This window comes from Haliaeetus leucocephalus, unplaced genomic scaffold (assembly GCF_000737465.1).
Source record: "Haliaeetus leucocephalus isolate CR32 unplaced genomic scaffold, Haliaeetus_leucocephalus-4.0 Scaffold526, whole genome shotgun sequence".
NCBI classification, from domain to species: domain Eukaryota; kingdom Metazoa; phylum Chordata; class Aves; order Accipitriformes; family Accipitridae; genus Haliaeetus; species Haliaeetus leucocephalus.
Genome location: NW_010972962.1, coordinates 6,351,146 through 6,374,306, shown reverse-complemented (window position 1 = coordinate 6,374,306; position 23,161 = coordinate 6,351,146). Strand labels below are relative to the sequence as shown.

General features: G+C 38.5%; 1 protein-coding gene across 1 annotated transcript in view; it reads left to right on the top strand.

Moving 5' to 3' along the window:
- Positions 1 to 19,890, top strand: part of SRBD1 (S1 RNA binding domain 1) — a 133,877-nt gene extending 113,987 nt beyond the window's left edge. Inside the window, exons 20-23 of the mRNA XM_010576496.1 lie at positions 1,051 to 1,227; positions 3,951 to 4,103; positions 15,792 to 15,976; positions 19,596 to 19,890. Of these exons, the coding sequence (XP_010574798.1) occupies positions 1,051 to 1,227; positions 3,951 to 4,103; positions 15,792 to 15,976; positions 19,596 to 19,885 (805 nt within the window). The 3' untranslated portion in view covers positions 19,886 to 19,890. The remainder of the gene's footprint in view (positions 1 to 1,050; positions 1,228 to 3,950; positions 4,104 to 15,791; positions 15,977 to 19,595) is intronic.
- The last annotated feature ends 3,271 nt before the right edge of the window (positions 19,891 to 23,161 follow it).

Sequence of the window (23,161 nt, the reverse complement as noted above, 5' to 3'; positions counted from 1 at the left end):
CTAAAGGTGTGTCTCTCCAGTTTAATTCTGAGGTTTCACCAACTTTGGATTATTTTTTTAACTTTTGCTTGAAGATGAGATTAATGGAAAGATTTCCGTGTCCCCCTCCGACCCCCCCTTTGACTTTTCTTGCCGGGTTTGCTGATGGTGTTTTTCTAGAATCAGCCTGTGCCATTCCACAAACAGGTCTCTGCTGCCATTGACTTAAGCTGTGGTATCTGATATATGGAGCCAGATGGGTGACATTTCCTTCTCTAGTGCCAGGAGTAACTGCCCACCACACCTCTTTTCCCTCTTTCTATGATTAATGTACTCCATACACAGACAGTTGTACTCACATGTACATACAGAAAATGTGCAGCAAACCCACTGCTTCCTGAAGGAACTTGGCTAACTGCAGTTGCACTTCACAGGTAAGTTCTTTGCCAGATCCGAGTTGCCCCCAGAACAACTCATGCAGCCTGTTCCCAGCTGCTCTTTTATCTCAAGAGCAACTGAGAGAAAAGGAACAAGCTGTGTGGATCTGTTAAATTGTGTGAGGAAGGCAAGCTGCTCCCAGCCACTCTCCTTCTGGATAGCAGACGTCAGCCCTTCGAGTTGGGGCAAGGTGTTGCAGGACCATTGGAAGAGAACAGCTGAGAGGGGGCTGTTCTCAGAGGAACAATTTATCTGTCCTGAACCCTCCTCCTATGTCATTTCCTGAAGAGGGCAGCTGGGGGCAGGCCATAAGACATGACAAATGGAATTGGCATTACAGAAATAGCCAACAGATCATAAATTACACGTCCCTGGCTTACTAGCTAGGTATGTGCAGAACTGTATTGCTGTACCAAGTTTTGTTGACTTGAGTGGATTTCTTCCATAGAACTAAGAGAAGGGATCCTTTTTTAGATGATGCCTTTGGTCTGGGAGTCTATTTGCAAATTTCTTAGTTGTTTTTAAGTTTTGTAAACCAGATTTTCTATGGTAATGTGTATCCTTGTAATGGATAGCACTTGTATTAATGATTGTTCAATGGTAATAAATGTATTCTGTAAACTTTTCTCTTAGACACATTGCAGGACTGAATGCTAACAGGGCTAAAAATATAATTGAATGGCGAGAGAAGAATGGACCATTTATAAACCGAGAACAGCTTAAGGAAGTTAAAGGTCTGGGTCCCAAATCCTTCCAACAGTGCGCTGGCTTCATCAGATTCAATCAAGAATATATAAAGACCTTCTGCAGGTAATAGAGATGTTAGCTATCTTGACTAAATTATCCAAAATAGTATGAGAAGACTTTTTCCCCTGTTCTGTTTTGTATTCAGGCTTGAGACTTGAGGAATCCTAGGCCTTTGCACTCTGAAAGACAACATCTTAACAAATAAATTTCTTGAAGTCAGTGGTTGAAGATAGTTCTTCCTCTGAATAATCATGGCTTATTAGCCTAGTACTCTAAGTCATGGTTTCAATAAGTATGTAAGCTTAATTACAAATTCTGCCACTGAATTGGTAGAAGAAATTTGGCATGCGGTAGTGTTGTGATCTGAGATAATAAACCTTAGTCTTGTGTTTCAGGCACGATTTAGAGATTTGTAAATTCATTTTCTTGTGGTAAGGATTATTCTGCAGAATGTATTGGTAGTAAACTAGAGGGGATTTTTTGAGAGTTTTGATTCCATTACCTGGAGGGAGAAAGTTGAATACCTGCCTGGATCAAACTCTCTCTGTGTTATACTCCTGTACCTAGCAAGTGTGATGTGACTGCCTCCTGTCTCAAATATGTGAGGCCCTTTCCCAAGTCCAGTTTGTTGACAGTGGGTCATCCTTTTCTGTGCCACCTCATTCCCTGTTTCTGTACCAAGCCTTTCCCTCTTGCAGGCATTTATTGTGCTCCTCTTGACCTGAAATCTTTCCTCTCCACAACTGCAAGTGCCCTTTCTAGGGCAATGTCTCTTCTCCTGCCTTTCCCATTTCTCCTTCCAACATAAAGAACTAAGAAAGGACACAGGGGTACCACCATCCCCACCCTTTTGCCACTGACTCTTCTCAAAAAATATTTTCCTGGGAAGCACATGCTATTTTTTAGCCAACCTAATGCTCAGAAGCAATACTGTATTCCCAGTTGCTGCTAGCCAAACAGCACATGCGTAACTTCCAGGCAGGAGGTAGGCACATTAAGACTGGCTTACTGCCCGGGTAGAAGGTATACAGATTGGCTGCCCATCTGGCAGGGAGGCACATGCTGCAGGCCAAGTGGTGCGCACTGTAAGCTCCAGAAGACCAAAGAAATTGCTTTCAAGGCTGTAGATGATCAATACGTCTTATGTTGTACAGATCTGTTCTAGTGAATGCTGCAATACAACCAAGGAAGAAAAGGCTGATGCCTTCCCTCCCCCCGCCCAAAAAAAAAAGTTCACTGGTGAAATGTTTAAGGACATTGTATTATTTTTTTTTTTCCTTGCTGGAGCATGCTTCTGATGTTAGTCAGATTCCATAAAACTTGAGAACATTGTATAACCTGAGAAATCTGCTATAACTTTGGAGTTTGAGGCCAAAATAAAGCTCTAACACCATCGCCTCCACAGCATTTCTTGTGGGCCAAGGTGGCAAAACCAAATGATTTTGAAATGGACTTTGAGAAGGTTTCTTTTTTTGTTCTCTCTAATAATGTTGATGGCTATAGAGTGCTGTGTGAATAAGTTTTTGTGCTTTGTACTTGGAAGTTAATAAGTAGTGGTAATTTTCAAAATCGATATGGAAAAAGAAAGTTATGTTTGCATTTTTACACTTAGGTAGAGCCCAAAGTGCGAGTGCTAGTTCCGGGTTCTTCAGTGCATTCTCTTTTGTCCTGCAAAAGCAGAAACCACTTATGATTTAGGAAACAAAAACAAACAAAAAAAGAGGCAAGAAAGGAGCCTTTGCCAGTAGGAGTAATTTGTTGCCTTTACTGTATCCTGAATTTTTTTTCTACTTAAGGGAAACTTTAAAGGAAACAAGTATGCCAGTTGTAAATATGCTACACACATGAAGATAGATCTCTTGCTCTCCTGTCTTCTGTAAAGTCCTCCTACCAATGTAGGCAATCTGTCCATGGATCTCTCAGCGACTCTGGAGCCTTTTCATTATTCAGCCAATTAAAGAAAAAAAAAAAAAAGCCCAATCTAAATGCTAACTGAAGCGAACTGATTAGGAGTCAGTAACTTATTCACTAAGTTTTAAGGAAAGCTGTATTAAGATACTTTTGCAAAAATGGTTTATAAATTCTGAAATAGTGGTAGATTTGACCTTTAGCTTTTTTCTGTTCTAAGCAAATCGTGGTCCAAGTGCTTTTGATTTGAAATTTTTCATATTTTGACCTGGCCCATGTTTGAGCAGAATTTGTCGGAAATTTAAGCATAGGAAGTCAATAAATGTGGTTTAAGGAGTTCTGATGTCCAAGCACTCACATACTTTCCTTGTTCTGCACATATGCTTGAAATGCAATTTGCTTACCTAAAGATGGTATGAATAGGAAATTTTGCTTATAAATTTTTCAAATTTAAAATTATGCAGACTATTAATTGACAGTTAAGTATAAAAGTGTCCTCACAAGGTCTTTATCAAGTAGGTAAATGCAATTGTCCCCATTTTACAGACAGAAGATGCTATCCAGGTTGCAAATGATACTATAGGTTATGTAGTGTTTTCTTTTATAATCTTTTAATCATGAAGAAATTTTGATGAAGCACAGAATCCTTTCCCAATGTTTGTTTCTATTTTAAATTAATTTAAAATACATTGATATATTATATTTTTATGCTATAATTGTATTGTTAAAATTCACTCACAATGACCTTTTAGGAGTTTTGTACTTTTTTTTTTTTTAAATGCGCATTGTATGAAAGTATGATTGTGTTTTTCACATGTGGGCACTGGGCTAGGATCTTGTTCAGTATGAATGACATGTCCATTTTCGATTTCTGACAGTAATAAGAAAACTGATCTTGGAAGTCATGCACTTTTGACTAAAGCAGGTGCACAGGGTAAAAAGAAGAGTAAGCCAACACCGTGTGCCTCGCAACAGCCCAATCCTTTGGACCAAACTTGTATTCATCCAGAGTCTTATAATATTGCAATGAGGTAAGCAGTGGGAAAGTTTTTGAAGCATTGACACTGTCAATTTTTAAAACGAAAGTACTGATTTTCCTGACAACAGCCTGCTCAGCCTTTTGAGACACAAATACTTACATTAATTTCATGCTTTCTCCCCTTTCTTCAAGAAAAAGGTATGCTTCAGAAGTTCTGTACAAGTGAAGGGTTTCAAATGGTGTGTTTTGCCTTTTATGTGCATGCAAGTTTTTAGTGTTGTTCTTCGTTTTTTTGGTTTTCACATAGCTTTTCAGTGACGAAATCAGTGAATTTTCAGAACTTTGTCAGACTTTTCTCCCATGACCCTGTCTTCTTCATATCACGACTTTGTGCCTCATTGAGGCCACTTTTCTCAACTTCCTTCTGTTTGCCAACTCTCTTTATGCTACACATCACTTTCAGTTTGGACTTTTGGTTCACAAAGTGTGGAGACAAATCATTTGTTCTAAAAATGTCTAAAACCTGATTTTTTTTTTCTTCTACCTTGCCCCTATATATTATGTAAAAGGTGATAACTAAAACATAATTTTATTTGTTCTTAAAAATAATCTAATTGAAATGCCATTCAGTCAGCAGTGGTTTAATACCTCTGCATCATTAAGAACTGCTTTTACATTGTTGTTTATGTTCAGCATGTGCCAAACAAACTTTCTGCTTAGTAAATTTTGACCACCAGAATGTGTTTGAGTGTGCACACAAGTGCATGGACATATGTGAGCATGTGTCATTGTTGTGAGGCTTTAAAATTAAATTCTGATATTGCAAGATCTAATTAAGATGTATATATTAAGTTCCCAAATACATGAACACTGTGGTGGTTTTACTAAGTGACCTTTGGCTAAAGGAAGAGAATGGTTTTTGTGTAGGTCAGAAAAAAATAATTAGGAAACCATGTGTGCCTCTGGTTAGGGGATACTGCAGCTGGTAAATACTAGTATAAGCTGTGATCCTTTCTGTCATCAGCCCTGGTTGAAATTGGACTCTGCTTGTCCTCTTGAGAAAACATTATCTCCTACCATAAACCAGCACATATTTATTTTTTTAAGTGATTTGCAGTGAACAGGTTCTTTTCTTAAAATGTGCTGGAGCTAATTTCAGCAGTAGCTAGATGCTTTAGGATTCTTATGATCTCTGTCAAGAATATTATTCCTGGAGAAAGTCATGCTTCCTGTTTTATAAACAAAACTGTCTTTAAGCCTCAGAGAGATATGCTGAATTTCTGAATTTATGAAGCTTGAGTTTCTTATCTAAAAAAGTCTTACAGGACCTTGTGTTTTTAGGACACCCTCCCTACAGTGTGTGCTCTGTTCTCTCTCTGGTGGAGATAACTGCATATACAACTTCCTATGCATAGGTCTGTGTGCTTTGCTTCTGCTAGGCATGCAGTGCACTTTTGTTTCCATCCTCTCCCTGCCACAGTTCATTCTTCTTTGTGCCTGATTCTAGGGCCACCAAGCAATTGCCTGCTAGAGTCCATGCTCTTTGTGCATTGTATAGGTAACTTTGGTTTCTCCTTTTCCACAACCATTTCCCTCTTTTTTTTATGCATCGGTATTTGTTACTAGTTCTTTGCCCTGTGCATAGCTGTGGAAAAAAGTCAGGCAAGGTCCTGATCTTAATGATCTTATGTTTGGTAGGTGGCTTATAGGGTGAAGAAGCTTGATCACCCCTACTGGAGATTATTCAGAGTGAGTCAATATTTAAAAAAAAAAAAAAAGTTGTTCAAAATTAATGTTGATTTTTCAATATTGTATTTCATTCAATTTAAATATTAAGTAGTCAGGATTTGGTTAATAGTCCCTTCAGCTTTCCAGCCCTAGTGCACTAATAAAATAATCAGTAAAAGTGTTTACAGTGTTACCAGCTTTGCTTAAAAGCTGATGTGGAAAGATTGCTTCAGGGAGCAGAGAAGTGTAGCCAGTTAGTGGTAGAATACTATAGGAATTTATCTACGTATGATACCTTCACAAAGGTTGGTTGGAAATTGTGACTTTGTTTCCAGAGCAGCGCAGATTACTTTCATATCTGAAGTGCTGAGTGGGATTATTACTGCATAGGGTAGCTCAAATATTCACACACAGTTGAAATTCTGGAGACAATTTTAGTAGGTATCACAAATCATATAATTGTGTTTTGGAATTTGGCTGGAAACCCAGGATAAGCGCTATTTGGAAAAAAAAAAAAAAATTTTTTTAAAGTAATTTAACAAGCACAAGTTTTACACCTTGACCAAAAGACCCTGGTTTGAGTCACAGGCTTATGCATGATTCTGAGAGGTGGCCGCCACCTCTTGCACAGCCAACACTGCTTAGAAGGTACGTTGCTGGTTCTTAAAATGTGTTCAGGGTCAAACTCGGACTTCAAGAGCCACAAAGCCATTGCAGAAGTATGATGTGGCTACAGACCAGTGCTACCTGTCATGTCATTTCTCTTTGGCTTATGCAGTTACTTTAAAGTAAGTTTCCAGCTGTGCCGTTGTCTGTTCTCTGTTTCTCATTAAACACTTTACCTTACTAGACTGAATTTTCAGGTGAAGTGTTTAGATCCAAGTGCATGTTGTAGGTATTGTGCTGTACAGGTTTTTTCATGCAAAAGGATATCAGTTGATATAAAAACAAATATAAAACCACAATAACATATCAGCTAATGGAACACCAAAACTAATAAGCATAGCACCTATCTCTAACTGAATCAGTCTTTTCTGTTTTCTTTGGGCTTTTTCTGTTGTCTTAATTCTTGCATTTATGAGTATCTGTACACATAGTTTGATGTGGGGGGGAGGGGGGAAGTCTCCAAGTGCTCTCTGTGCTTTCTATGAATGTACTCTATGTTCAACAGTATTTTTCTTTTTCTTGCAATGAAGAGATAGTTTCCTTGAAAGCTAGTTAAATATGAAGGTAATAACTTTTATGGTATAGATTGTATTAAAATGCATTAGCTTGATATCACAAAATGGTGTGGAGAATGGGCCAAATATCTTTTAATAGTTTTTCATTGCAAATAGCTGTTTGAAGAAAAGAAAATACAGCTCTGCAGCAAACTGACAAAAGCCAAGAAGTGCAGTATTAAAAATTGACACTGATGACATAAGGGCTAAATATAAACCAGACATCCTCCACTCAAGCAACTGATGCTATAATTTAACAGTGATTATATATTCAAAATTACTTTTCAAAAAAAGCGTATGAGCTGTTAAGCTTCTCGGAACTTACGGAGATGGCTTTCCAAACCAATTTGCTGCCTAAATATGAATTAAGAAAAAATTCTACTAGGAATTCAGACTGCATGGAGGATTCAGTCCAAAGCTTATCAGAGCTGTTGACGAGTTTTGCTGGCTTTGATAGGCAGTGGATGGGACTGGGCTTGTAATTCCCTTGTGCTGAGCCTATCAAAAAGCTTCTGAGTGCCTGAAGATCAAATCATGTTTGTGTTGTTGATTTGAGGTGTCTTACTGAAATCAACCAACATCCAAAAGACTTTTTAACATGTTAGAACTAAACCAGGTTTAAAACCTAATTGATAATTCTTATAATTTAAATCAATGTGCATGAGAAAATTTGAGACTGTTAGAAGTGGGTTAGAATCAGTATTTTAATACATATATTTTTAAACAAAATACATTTTAAAGGAGTTCTGTTGCGTTGCTGCCTTCAAAGTATTTCTTTCTTCTTTTTCTGTGGTTACATAGAACTTTGTCAGGGACCATGTCAAGCTCACAAGTGGGTCTGTGCTACCAAAGGGCAGAGTTGTTGTCTTGAAGAAGATGGGCAGATTTGATTCAAGGCATCAAAAGACAGCATTACTTACCTCTTACAACAGAAATTAAAATGAATTGAATAGATGCTGCATAAATGAGTCATAAAGGCTTCCTCATGCAACATCTACCACATCTTGCCAAGAGAAAGTAATCTGTGAAAATTTTATTGGATTAAAAGTTTTCATGGGAAATACATTTATTTTTAAACTAAATAAGCTGGTGATTTTTATCCACTGCTTCTCTCCAAATTACCCAAAAGCAGCAGTCCACATTACAGATTTATGACATACAAAATTATCAGTTTTTAAAACAATGTTTTTGAGGGATAGAAGTTCACCAAAATTTGAAACCACTAATTTTCTTTTTCTGAACTGTTTTGTAGCTTGAAAGGCCAATCAGGTTTAAAAAAAAAAAAATTGGTTAGAAGAATTGCTCCCAAGTGGTGACTTTGGTTGCCAAGCTTTAGGCTGGAGCCAGTTTTTATGGCTGAATTAGAAAGCCTTGAAAAATAGGGGGTTTATAATGGAAACACTGATGTAATCTTTACTACATTGGCACAAATGGTGCTGGTATGATTGATTTATGGGATTTAAACATCTTAACTTAAAATCTGTACAATTTCTGTAAAATAATTGGAAAACACCCTACTGGTGATTTAACACACTCTGCAGATGACCAAAACGTTTTTTTTCATGGTTTCCACACTGTCAAAGCTTGGCTTTGTCATGTGCAGTGATAAAGCTTACGAACACCTCTAAACATTATGAATCAGAATTTCCTAAAAGTTAAATAAAAAAAAACCACTTTGTAGGCAGTGTATTTTCCTGCAAAGGAGAGCTGTGTTTTAAGTTTCTGAAAAATCTATATGTGAAAACCAGTTTATAGTGGTAGAATCTTCTACATACAATTAATACAACATGTAGAGCATATCCAATTTCTTGGTACATATTGTAAAAGAACTGGTAGGAAAACCAAGGAAACGTTTGGGAAGTCCCAAGAAGTTACAACCAGGTTATGCTTATAAACCAAAATGCTGGAAAGAAAATGCAATGTTTTTTCTTTGTTGTATCAGTCTGCTGGGTGCAGTTGGTTTCGTATGACTGAACCTTAACATTTACTGATTTTTATTTAAATCTCATAAAAATGCTCTTTGCTAAAGGTTGGCACTCAGAATGTGTATTGCTGCTCACATTGCAGCATCTGGCAGACAGGTTGTATTTCAGTCAGACTTAGATCTTTTATAAATATTGGTAAAATATTTCTAAAGTTGTGATTTAGCATAATGCAGGTGAGGATCTTCCTTGGCTAATTACCCGGGTTTAGGACCTTGCCTGGTAGAGGATAGTACCACTCGCTGCAGTTGGTTATGCCGTAAGAGAAGTTTTTGATGTACTGAGCAGAGTGACTAGCAGTGAAGATTCATGTCTTGCTCTTTGCTGGGTATTGACAGTGCTGGTTGATATCCCTAGAAGGACTTCAGAATCCCAAGAGGATTCAGCAAAGCACTCATTCATGTGCTTATTCTTCACCAAAGTAAAACATTTGGATTTGATGCTCATTTCAGCAAAGCATTTATGTTGATAACTTTTTATATTCCATTGTTGATGGATTGATCATTTTTCAAGTATCCCTGGTGTTTCTGCTACTCTTTACGTGGGTGGATGTAGCAGCTGATCCATAGTATCTCAGTTGCTATTCTGAAAAGCTGCACTAGCTAGTTTTGAAGGCAAGTACTGACACGTAAGAAAATGCAGAAGGAAAACTGTTGATTAGGGAGAGACCGCCAAAAGAAAGAGGTCTCCCTCCCCTGCCCTTTATGCAACTGCACACTTGTCCTTTGATGGCATTTCCAGCTCTCTGCTGGGCTGGCTTGCTTCTGTCCGGGTCCCCTAGTTGTCCCTGAGCAATTGAGGCAATGTTTAAGGGGAATAGAGATCAGGGAGGGAATAGTTACTTAGTATGGTGTTTGAGCAATGAGAACAAATTGTTGTGTTCTATTTAATAATGCAGTCTACATGTGAATATTTTACAGAGGACAGGAGTTTCTACTGTGATAGGATGCCTTTCCTTAAATTCACTGCAAAGTCAACCGAAATATCTTTTGTCCGCTTTCAGTAAGACTGTACTTGCATGTACACAACGTGTGTGTGTGGTGTGTGTTTATTCAAGCTATTTAATGTGCAAAATAATACTTTCTGGTAAAGTCTTATGTTTCTCTTTAAACCCCCCCCAAAGAAAGTTAAGCTTAGTAAATTAGTGAATCTTTGTGACTATTTCCAACAGGAAATGGCTAACCCTAATAAGGAGAACACTTGCAGAATTAGGACCATTAAGCCTAATAAATAGGTCATATTCATCACTTCAGAAAGCCAGTTCATTCACAGGTCTGACTATTAACGTAGTAGCTGGATTTTTAGAGGTCATATTTTTGAAAGTTATCTTGTCAGTAAATAGAAGAGCAGAAAAGGCTTTCACTGCTAATTGCCATCCAATAAAGACATTTTAAAACTTTTATGTGATGTAAAATATACAGTTAACAAGAATGATTAGAAGAACTTGGAAATAACAAAGAATTATCCTCCAGTTACACTATAAATACTAGACCCATAAATCAAGTGGTATTTTTTAATTTGTTGAAATTTTTGAAACTTAAATAACTTCCTACTGGTTGCATTTAAAAAAAAAATATGAAGAAAAAATGAACTTTTTTATGGAATGATCTCCTTTAACTGTAATACTAATTCTTTGTGGATAACTAATCATGTTTTACTATTTTGTATCTCGGGTTACACTTCAGTTATGTGATATATCAGTAGTCATGAAAACAGCTAACAACAGCATGCCTAATGGTATTGTAGCAAAGTGGCTATGTGGCAGTGTAACTGCATCTGAATTTCTGTTCTCGTTTAGAAACTCATTGTTTCTTAGATTTATACATTCAAAATGTCATAAACTATCTGAGTGTTTTCTGGTCTTCTGCATGCAGTCAGATAATCTATAATATTAATAATTTATGCATTTGAGGAAAAACATATTGGTTAAATATCCTTATCTGGCTAAACCACATAAGTAGTTTTAAATATTTGAAACTTTAACTTTCCGTGTCCAGCAACTAATTACAGAGAATGCACAAATATTGTTTGCTATATAATCTGCATCAGTAGTTGAAAACTGAGGATCTGTATTACTAGTGAGAACAGAAACAGTCAACATCTGCATTATAAAAATAATGCTTTTGCATTTCAAAACATTACTAAAATATAAATGTCTGCATAATTTAAGTTTCCTACTGTCATGAATGTACATTTTACCTAACAAAGCGCATGCTAATGCAAAGTTGTTTTGTTTTCAGAGTGATTATGTTGCATTACCATTAATTCATGTGTGCACTGTGACGAGATGTAATGGCATATCATGTTGCTTTAATGTAACGAATCCAGTACTTTCAGCTCTTAAGTTGTGTTACTGGAAATGATTACATAAAACAAATGACTATGACTAAAACCCTTGCAAAGGTTTAGAACTCCTGCACATTAGAAGAAGCTTTTTGGGGTGTTTAAAGTAACTTTGTAAAAATTTACAGAATACTTCCCTTGGTAATAGTTTTACTCTTTTCTGACTGTTTTTTGCATTGCACTGAAATTTGCATTATCTTTTAAGCATTGCAAAAGCTGTGCTATAATTTTGTGCAGATGTGTATGTTAAATGAACATGATGTGCTTATTTGTTACATTTATGCTACTTTTCTTTCTTTATCTGGGTAAGATGGATGAAATTATGTATTAAATAAAAACATCAGTGATTTAGCCATGACTATTCTGTGCAGGTCCTGTCAGACTGAAAAGATTGCTTTTAAAACTAAGGTGGTTGCATAGGTTTCTGAGTATTCTCTAAATCTCAAACCCATAAAACTCGAAGTCTCTAAACCAGCTAAATTTCGCTCTGTTCTGACTCTCCTAAAACTCTGGCAGCTTTTATCTGAGTTGATGTGCCTTGAACAGAAAGTTCGCCATTCACTCAGACACTAAACATTTGAGGAAATAAGGATAGTATATCTTGTAAGAATGACCTCACTTCAGAAAAAACATCTCATCTTTCCCATTTCCATTTCTGTTAACTTTTCTTTAGGTTTTATCTTTCTAGTAGATAAAGACAGCACTTGAACTACTGCAACATGTTATTTAATTCACATATGTAGCCAGGAAAATACTTGAAGGGCTTTCATTTTTGCATAGATCATTCATGTTCTTATGTTGTGCAGCTGGAACTCTCATTTACAAATTGGGTAAGTGAGCTATTTCAAAGATTGTAGTGAGATAGTTTAACATTATGAAGATCAAAATATGTAAGTTAAGGGAAACTTTTTTCCCCCCATAGCCATATCCCAGCCTTATTACCAACTATATCCTTTTTTTCTGACCTTGAAATAACTCTCAAAGTTGTTGGGTTGCTTTTTTAATAAGGAAACATTTAACTTTGTTCTTAGCAATGACATTTAAAAATAGAAATGATCAGTATAATGCACGACTGTTCAGTCAGAGATTTGTGCTTTATATTGATTTTTTTATTATTATTCTAAGTGTCCTTAGGCTATGTTCATTTGAGTGAAAATGATACATCAGATATATAACTAGATTCAACAGTATTCTTAAAAACTACATCTGTAATCACCAAGAAATTTACCAAAACCTAACCTAAAAAGGTGAGAATTTCTAAAGTAGAAATATATTGTTTCTGTTAAAGATTATTTCTTTTGTGTATATGTGCACGGTGTACCTTGTTACAGTGCTCTGTTCAGCCTATAATATATCTTGTCATTCTGAAATACTCTTAACCAAATGCCTGATTTATAGAATATTATTAATTCTGCTGTGGTCGGCGGGACTTCTCATGTACTTAGACTTGGGCATGTGTTTAAGCGTCATCTTCAGGTGGAGCCAAAATTTTATTCTGAGCAGTAACCATGTTAATAAGTTATGTAAACAACTGTAATTGATAACATAGAGCCCAAACCTACCACTCTTGTGTAGATGAGGAATCCTTTTTAATATCGGGTAAATACTTCCATTGGGATTTCCAGAGGATGGGGGAGGCAGAGGAAGGAGCGGGCAGCGAAATAACTTTCATGAATAGTAATTGAGGGCTCAGGCACCTGGGTTGTGTCCTGTTTCAGGCTGGTTTTCTTTCCAGCAGCCTGCACGTAGCACCGTGCATTCTGATGGCATTATCCACACGTTCGACAGTTTTGTACATAATGGGGTTTTTTTTAATACATCGGTGGGTGTTCCGTGTGGTTGCACTTATTAGCAGCAAAACCCACCCTGTTATTGATTTACAAAGTGAATGTGCTTCTGCGAAATCCTAATGGTGAGAAAATGTTACTTGGAGGTACTTCAGCTGAATTTCCATTTGGAGTGAAATAAAGCCAAGTATGTGAATGTCAGCAAACTTGTTTACAGGGGTTGGCGGTAAAGCGTACATTGTTTAGAAGGTTGAGTCATGAGGCTGGTCAGGTTTGTTGTGTTACATCTGGCACGTCAGTCAAAGCCAGGGCAGCTGCCGCCTGTCACTAGTGCTGTGGTAGGGCATTGTCCATCCATCAGCGTTAGGAGCCAGCAGCCCCAAGGAGCTGTGTAAAGAGCACTTTGCCTGGGCCTACGTGCAGTTTCAGTATTATCAATCCAACCACTCTTAGTGCTCTTTGGAGACCAACAGAAGATGGCTTCATAGTAGGTCTCATATTTTTGATATATAGGCTATTATTAGACAAAATATTTGAGTAGTAGTAGTGTTTTGTTGTTAGTTTATGGAAAATAAAAAATTATATTTAATATTATAAAGAACATGGCAACTGTTTTTGATATTTACTTTGTTTCCAAACTGCCTCAAACTACTTTTAAAAAGTGATGTCAAAAGTTGAAATGCAATCAAAGCAAAATTCAGTAAACCCTGAGAACAGCATCATCCACTGAATCCTTATTAATTTTTTTTCTTCATACATTGCCACATGAAAGATCTGTATGCACTAAGAAAATTAATGTGAAAATTATATCTGTCACTATTAAGTGCAAATCTATGTGTTTGAGCTAATAGTCCACTTAAATCGCCATGCTTGCACTTGAATTCAGTAAAAAAGTGGAAGTCCTGACAGCCAATTTTAAAGGATGTCCTCCTTTGGCGAAATGAGTGGACATTTTGGAGTGAAGCTTTGCCCTTGTGCTCAAAGATGAATTTTGTGATTTATTGAAAGTCAGATAGTGCTTTCATTATGTTCCTTCTATTTATATTTTCTCAAAAAGAAATTTAATTTTGTATTTCAGTGCATATAGCTTTTTATCACTCACCACCTGAGTAATGTCAGTTGGATTCTTCAGGTTAAAAAAAAGAAAACAAAAAAACCCCACTGTCTCCTGCCAAAAGAAATACTAGACTCAGGTTTGATAAAAGCACAGAATGTTTGGGGGTTTGGGGTTTTTTGGGGGGTGGGATGAGTACTAGGGGCTTTGGGGGGGGGGGGGGCGGTGGACGGCACGGGTATGAGTACCAGGGGCTTTTGCTTTCTTATGGAGCTGGAATGTCTCCCACCACTCCCAAGTGCAGGGCATGAACCTGCTGGTCAGCACTTCTTTTGTGGCTTGTACTTTACACTTGTGAAGTAGGATAAGGACAGGAAGGAGGGATCTCTTTTAGGAATTTGGAAGGAATGTTTACTCGGACTCTGAAGGCCAGGGACAATAATTCTACCTGTCTGCTGTGGTGGAAAACACGCAAAAAACCATGTGCCTCCCTCCAACAATAAGGGCTATGATAAAGCAGGGGAGATGAGTTTTTTTCATGGTGAGATGCAGAGTAGGGCAGCAGGACACATGACTGAAGTGTCTACTGAGAAAAGGACAAATTGCTTTATTTAGTATAATGTGACTTAGCTTCTATGAGCTGCATCCTCATTTTTATTGGTTTATATCCATTAAAGATTTGTTTTGCATTTTTAAATCCTTCAGTAAAATAAGGACATTTATTCAGTGACAAGTAAACATTGTCTAAGGCACCACTACTGATAATAAGGAGTAGGGTCTGCATGTGAATTTTTGTCATATATTCTCTGCGCTTCTCAGCACATGTGCCAACATTGCTGAACTAAAAACCTCAGTTAGTGTGGTTTGGGTTTTTTCATTTATTTAAAAAAAAAAAAATCACAGATCAAGATATATTTATTTTAAAGTATTTCTTCTCAGCCTTTTTAGATGCCAGTCCAAATTTGTCTCAATCTGCAATGTGTGTATGTATGTGACAGTAGGGAAGGATAAGGGTGTTTGTGTTGTGTAACTACTTTGACTTGATAATTTCCTAGTTTCTAAAAAACTAATTGTTCTTGATCATGAAGTTCATAGACAAGTATTTCATGTAAAGTTTTTCTTAAACTTGGTTAAAGATTCTTCATATTAATTTAATATTTTAAATGTTCATTGTTGTTTTAATAAATTGCCATTCATTTTAATTTGAATGAGAGTGATGATAAAAATGACAGTATTATAGAACTCTCACTTATTTCTAGGGAACTTTCATTGTAAAAGACATCTTTCAGTCATAATCAGATTTTGTTTTAGCATGAGATGAAATCATCAGTCTGAGAAGCGATTTACATTTTGAAATTTTGCTTCAATTTTGTAATCTATTCCAGGAGATACTTGTATACAGATAGACTCTATCTATGTATGTCTCTGATCAGTGAGTTCAGAGTTGTTGATGATGAGTTGAGAGGATATGCACTTGGGAAACTGTTCACTGTTCATATTTTTTTATCAGACATTTTGTTCACACATCAATGCAAGAGTAATCAAACCCCCTAAATATAGCAAAGGTTCAGTTTCCACTGAAGGATGTTACAAACTTCTCTCTGTGTCTTTGTTTGAACTTCCCAGGTTTTTATCTTTCATTGGAGGAAACACAAATGACATAGGAAAATCAGATATGCAGGAAAAAGTAAATGCAGTAATTCAAAAGGAAGGACTGGAAGGCACAGCCAAAAGGCTCAATACAACGGTGCACACGCTGCAGCTGATCATTGATGGTCTGACTCAGCCTGAAGGCTTTGACATTCGAACAGGTAAACCTTTGCTTTGAAGGCTGTAATCTCAGTTTGATTGTTCTATATACCAGTTTTAGAACAGCATGTTTTCTTCTTCTAAAGTCAGTTGTAGATTTTCATGGATGTGTAACTCCATTTCTTTTCTCAGGCAAGGTAAAGGCTATATCATAGTCAGATGTTTCTTTCCAGCTCAGTAGGTAAGGAGTGTGAATCCTGTCTTAAATCATGGCATTTTCAGCCATGGGAAGGGGCTTGTATGCCTGTTAACAAATGAAATAGTTTCAATATGTTGACTCTATACTGATTAAATCTGTGTTGGCTCTCCACCATGGAGGGGAATGCTGAGACCAAGCTGAAACAGTAGTAATAAAGGTCTGTGGAGCAGTGGTGTAGTACTGTGTAGTTCTGCTCTTTTATTGCACTGGTTCCTGGAGAAAAGTGTAATTGGAGCACATGGCTCGTGACCTACCTTGGTTAAAACTTTGCAGTAGTGCTTAACAGTTTGGGGTGGAAGGGAAGAAAGATGAGATAAGCAATGAAGTAAAACATCTGGGAGATGCTGTTGTTTAATGAAACTTACAGCTGGATTCTCTTACAACAGCAAGAGATAAAGGTAGGCAGCAAAGATGCAGGCTTATAATAACAAATAATAAACTTATGCTTAAAAGAAATAACATTTCTGTCCCCCTTTTTTCAGTTCATTAGTGGTTTCCTTGCCTATTTTATAAATAGTGATCTTGACAATGTGTATTTTCTGTCTCCATTTATTCTGGTGGTCTCACATCTAAATTACAGTAGGATAGACTATTAACATATGAAGATATAAAACCAAAAGGGACTCTTCAGTAGAAACATCCTTCTGATCCAGTACATTCAGTATTACTGTTAGGCAGACTCTGTGACTGGAGTAGGCAGCCTAGTAGCCTTGTATAGCTGTAATTCATTGTCTTTGTAACCCTGCTAGTGACTGTCAATGAGGAAATGCATCACATCTAACAGGGCTCAGGCAGATTGAATGATTTGTACCCTACCCTGATTCAAAAAATAATCTTGGTTTAAGATTCAATTCCATTGTTGTTCCCAACAGTAGAGATGTGACATTAGGGAATTGTGGACAAAGAGTAGATTTCCTATGTATCATCTTAAATTTAATTGAAATTCCATGTTGTTTATTTTTCCTGAATAATTTTAGTGCAAAGGAAAATGGGTAGAATTATTTGGGGAAAGGAAAAGAATAGTATATTTTATCACATTATTTTAAAAATCTTTTTCTAGCCAAAGCTTGCAAGGCATTTCTTGCAAGAAATTGTCTTTTTAACGTTAAAGTTGAACAGCTAATCAGGTAACTGTAATGAATCTGCTAGGATGGGGGGGGTGGGGGGGGAGGGGAACAGGTTTTCAAACATATAAAAAGATTCCCATCGTTCCTCTGAATCTCCCTGTGCTCGTTGCCCTGACTGGCTGTTTAGTTGCTTTTTTTCATTGAAGTACCACTGTACAGTATAATGTTACAAAAGGATTAACCATTTTGGACCTGAGTAATTATGTACATTCCTGCAGTAGAAAATCTGATGTCATTCAAAGCCTATTGGTGCATTTGCCATCTTGTGTACTCAATTGGGGTTTGATCCTGTGGTGGCTTGACCCTGGCTGGACACCAGATGCCCACCAAAGCTGCTCTATCACTCCCCCTCCTCAGCTGGATGGGGGAGAGAAAATATAACAAAAGGCTTGTGGAGATATAAGGACAGGGAGGGATCACTCACCAGTTACCATCACGGGCAAAACAGACTCGACTTGGGGAAAATTAATTTAATTTAGTTCCAATCAAATCAGAGTAGGATAATGAGAAATAAAACCAAATCATAAAAAGACCTTCCCCCCAGCCCTCACTTCTTCCCTGACTTAACTTTACTTCTGATTTTCTCTACCTCCTCCCCCATGGCAGCACAGGGGTCAGGGAATGGGGGTTGTCGTCAGTTCATCACATGTTGGCTCTGCCGTTCCTTTCCCCTCAGGGGGAGGACTCCTCACACTCTTCCCCTGCTCCAGCATGGGGTCCCACCTACGGGAGACAGTCCTCCATTAACTTGTCCAACGTGTGTCCTTCCCACAGGCTGCAGTTCTTCATGAACTGCTCCAGTGTGGGTCCCCCACAGGGTCACAAGTCCTACCAGAAAACCTGCTCTGTGGGCTCCTCTCTCCACAGGTCCGCAGGTCCTGCCAGGAGCCTGCTCCAGCGCGGGGTTCCCACAGGGTCACAGCCTCCTTCGGGCACCCACCTGCTCCGGCGTGGGGTCCTCCATGGGCTGCAGGTGGATATCTGCTCCACTGTGGACCTCCGTGGGCTGCAGGGGGACAGCCTGCCTCACCATGGTCTTCCCCATGGGCTGCAGGGGAGTCTCTGCTCTGGCACCCGGAGCACCTCCTCCCCCTCCTTCTTCACTGACCTGGGAGTCTGCAAGGTTGTTGCTCACATATTCTCATTCCTCTCTCTAGCTGAAATTGCCATTTTGCACCCCCCACCCCTCCTGCCCCCTTCTTAAATCTGTTATCCCGGAGGTGCTACCACCGTCGCTGATGGGCTCGGCCTTGGCCAGTGGCGGGTCCATCTTGGAGCTGTCTGGCATTGGCTCTGTTGGACATGGGGGAAGCTCCTGGCAGCTTCTCCCAGGAGCCACCCGTGTAGCCCCCCACTACCAAAACCTTGCCACACAAACCAATACAGATCCACAGCCTGGTGAAGTTACAGACTGACAGATTTTCAGTACATTTTAGCTATGAACTTTTTCAGGCTGTATTTTATTTCTCAAAGGTGAATATAAGAAAATGGTCACAATCCTGTTTTGGTGATGGTCTCTGGAAAATCTCAGTCGTATTGTATTTTGGAAAAGGTAAAACAGCAGTAGGGAAAGGTTGAAAGGGAAGTTGTTGAGAAGGCTCAGAAGGATTTTCTGCAGGAGCAGAAAGTGGTAAGCAAGTAACAAGAGGGTTTAAAAGATCTGTCTATGCCCTTAAATGCAGAATGTGAATTCTAATATATTGGGATATTACCTGCTTATAATCACGTGTGTGTGATTTTTAAGTTGTCAGTGCAAAGAACCAGTTTATTTTGTGGTATCATGGGAAGCAGTTGTTCGTGTGATGTCATGGTGCAGATGAACAGCAAGCCTAAGCATAGCGCCTTGTTGACTTTTCTCTTTAGTATTTGATGAGACCGAGTATTCACCTTCCTGTATTTGTATAGGAATAGAATTTTATGTATAATTTATGTAGCTCAAGTAAGAGTCACCTCAAGTCTTTTCTCCCTAGCTGCAAGAAAATTTAAAGAATCTTTCGGTCACTAGCTAATATACTACATGCTTCTGATCCTCTTGTGATAGTTTCATACCACGGAGTTCACCATACTTATTACTCCATTAATCATAGTCTTTTAAAGTGATTCATAAAATACAAGAAACCAGTTGTTTATCACAGATGGGTCTTTATTTAAAAAATTTAATGAAGCAGTATTTGGGACCTTAGAGCTACCTTGGATGACTTCTTAATTAGAAATAATTAGCTGGAAACAACCCTTAGAAAATAACGCAAGCTTTTTCTGTGGTGTCTTATTTTTGTTTCTTGTTTCTTATAACAGATTTTGATAAACCTGACTTCAAAAGAAGCATAGTCTGCTTTGAAGACTTAAGTGTTGGTACTGTTCTGACTGGAAAAGTTGAAAATGCAACGCCATTTGGAGTTTTTGTTGATATTGGTGTGGGAAAAGCAGGTTTGATTCCAGTGCGAAACATAACAGAAGCAAAACTTTCTAAAGTGAAGAAGAGAAGAAGCCTCGGGTTAGGTCCTGGAGAAAGAGTGGAAGTTAAAGTGCTTAATGTTGATATTCCTCGACTGAGGATAACATTGGATCTTATTCGTGTTTTATGAGAGGGTTTTTTATGATTGAGCCTTCATTTTAAGCTTAAGTAATGTCAGCAAGGTTCTGGAGATTCAGGCATTTAATGACAGTGTTGAAAAGGAACAAATTTTGAAACCTTCAGCCTTGCTTTTTTTTTTTTTTTTTTTAATCTAACTGTTTTTCCACATTTCTTGAATCTTTTCTGTTAATAATTGTTGGAACAGTTTATTGGATTACCTCCAAGCAACCTTGTTATTTTGTCTGCAGAGCAAATGAAATTCCAGTGGACTGTCAGACAGATCTCTTATCTGTTCTGTCTGTGCAAGGTTTGCTGTCTCAATCTTTAGTCAGTACTGCATGAGCAGACACATCTACTGCTCCCCTTCAAAAAAACCAGCCATTCAGTTTGCCTGTTTTCTGATTGAGAGTCTAAAAGAGGGTACCTAGTTGTAGAAAAAAGTGATCTTTTTAAGTTAGTCAGTGATGACATCACTTCGAAAGTAGACTGAAAAAAGAGCATCTACTAATAGTATTGTTGGTTCAGAAATATTCTACTTTAATTTATATGAGCAACACTATTAGGAGGTCTGTTTATCTGTCTTATTATTGCTTGTTCAGTTATCATTGATTAATACATATGGATGTACCTTGGGGTTTAAGGAACCTTGCTCAAAGGTGTCAAGACATTTATGTTGTTCTATACTTGTGCAAAATAAAAACATTTCTGTCCATCTTTTCTCAGTGTACTCATTCTACAAGTGATTTAACAGTCCTAGTTCTTTTTCTTTCCAATATGTAACATATCAGTAACACTTCAGCTTAAGAATGCAGCTTGTGAGGACGCAGTTGTCTGACTTTTTGAATGGTATGCACTTTCCTGAACTTCAATACCAGACTACAGCCCATGGCCTGATGTTCCTGATTTCATAAAATAGTTCTAGTCTGTCTTGGACTCCTTTAACTTGACATTAATTTTTTTTCCACCTTTGATATAAAATATTTTTCTGCCTGTTTTGAGTGGAAAACAATTTTTCAACACTTGTCTTCACACACTATGCTTTTAAAGGCACGATTCTCCACAAAAAAACCTTTTGCTGTTTGTAGATGCTTGCAAAGCTTTTCTAGACTTCTGTTTTAATAAGAATGCTTATTGTTTCTTGCTAGGAGTGCCTGGCACATGAGGTTTGTTTCTTCCACTTAGAGATTTTTTTGTTTCGATGGTGTTTCAAAGTGTTTACCAGTTTGGCCAAGTTTGCAAAGGACAGGCAACGTACAGTGGCAGAAGAGCCTCCAGCAACAGCAGATGTATGTGGCCTTTCCAGGGAATTTTTGGTATATTGGACATTTATTCCTTTGAAGTCATCAAAGTTGCCTGTAAGTTGGCAGAAACTCCTGTCTGTAACAGATGAGCACAGAAAGCACCTATAGCGAGTGTCAAACATCTTTGATGACAAGGTTTCTAACTACAAATGTGCAAATAGCTGTTGGCACAGGGACTATATATTAGTTAGGAAAAGGTTGGCATTATTTAATCTCCCAGCTCTGTGCCTTAATTTTCAAAATTAAGATCCAGCTGTAGACAGTGTATTTTGGAGATTATGGAATCATTTAGCAGATAGAAAAAAGCAGACAGATCTTACTAACTTCACTGCATTCATCTACTGAATTAAAAAAGACCATTCTCTATGGTATGAAGGTCAGCACGGCTTGGAACCATGTTTCTCAGACCTTTTAAATTTCTCCTGTAATACTTGTGCAAAGTAGATTTTGTTGATATGAAATTAGAAACTGTGATATTAGAAACTGTTACTGTCTTTGAAAACACAGATGCAAAGCAAACAAGCTGAGATTTTTTTTTTTCTTCTGCAAGTGATGCATTCACTGATAATGCTGCAGTATTTTCTGCTGTCTCCATCAGTAGAGTTATCTAAATTCTGCTGAGCTTTATATATGATCTCTACAGTATCTAAGCACTTAGCAAATGAACTGAATTTGCTTGACCTTCTCTAAGGAGATAAACTTGATATTCTTCTGTAGCTCATTTCAATGGCTAAGATGAAGAGTATTTTCTCTTTTTGTACTATTTTGTTTGTTACTGGAATTCATTTTTTTAATCTTTAATATCATGAGGACTATAGTATCTTCTGCACTTTTGTATATATCTTTTGGATTATCATAAAATTCTCTAAATAAAAGACTGTGATGGGTTAACCCTGGCTGGACACCAGGTGCCCACCAAAGCTGTTCTATCACTCCCCCTCCTCAGCTGGACAGGAGAGAGAAAAAAATATAACAAAGAGCTTGCGGGTCGAGATAAGGACAGGAGAGATCACTCACCAATTACTGTCACGGGCAAAACATACTCAGCTTGGGGAAAATTAACTCAATTTATTACAAATCAACCAGGGTAAGGTAATGAGAAATAAAATCTTGGAACACCTTCCCTCCACCCTCCCTTCTTCCCGGGCACAACTTCACTCCCAGATCCTCTACCAAACCCCCCCAGCAGCACAGGGGGATGGGGATGGGGTTTACGGTCATTTCATCACACGTTATTTTCTACCACTTCATCCTCCTCAGGGGGAGGACTCATCACACTCTTCCCCTGCTCCGGCGTGGGGTCCCACCCACAGGAGACAGTCCTCCACGAACTTCTCCAACGTGGGTCCTTCCCACGGGCTGCAGTTCTTCATGAACTGCTCCAGCATGGGTCCTTTCCATGGTGTGCAGTCCTTCAGGAGCACACTGCTCCAGCGTGGGTCCCCCACGGGGTCACAAGTCCTGCCAGAAAACCTGCTCCAGCGTGGGCTCCTCTCTCCACAGATCTGCAGGTCCTGCCAGCAGCCTGCTCCAGCGCGGGGTTCCCACGGGGTCACAGCCTCCTTCGGGCACCCACCTGCTCCGGCGTGGGGTCCTCCATGGGCTGCAGGTGGATATCTGCTCCCCCGTGGACCTCCATGAGCTGCAGGGGGACAGCCTGCCTCACCATGGTCTTCCCCACGGGCTGCAGGGGAATCTCTGCTCCAGCACCTGGAGCATCTCCTCCCCCTCTTCTTCACTGACCTTGGTGTCCGCAGGGTTGTTTCTCTTACATGTTCTCACTCCTCTCTCCGGCAGCCATTTCCTCTGCGTCCCAACTTTTTTCGTTCTTAAAAATGTTATCACAGAGGCTTTACCACTATCGCTGATTGGCTTGGCCTTGGCCGGCAGCGGGTCCGTCTTAGAGCCGGCTGGTATGGGCTCGCTCTCGAACACAGGGGAAGCTTCCAGCAGCTTCTTACAGAAGCCACCCCCGTAACCACCCC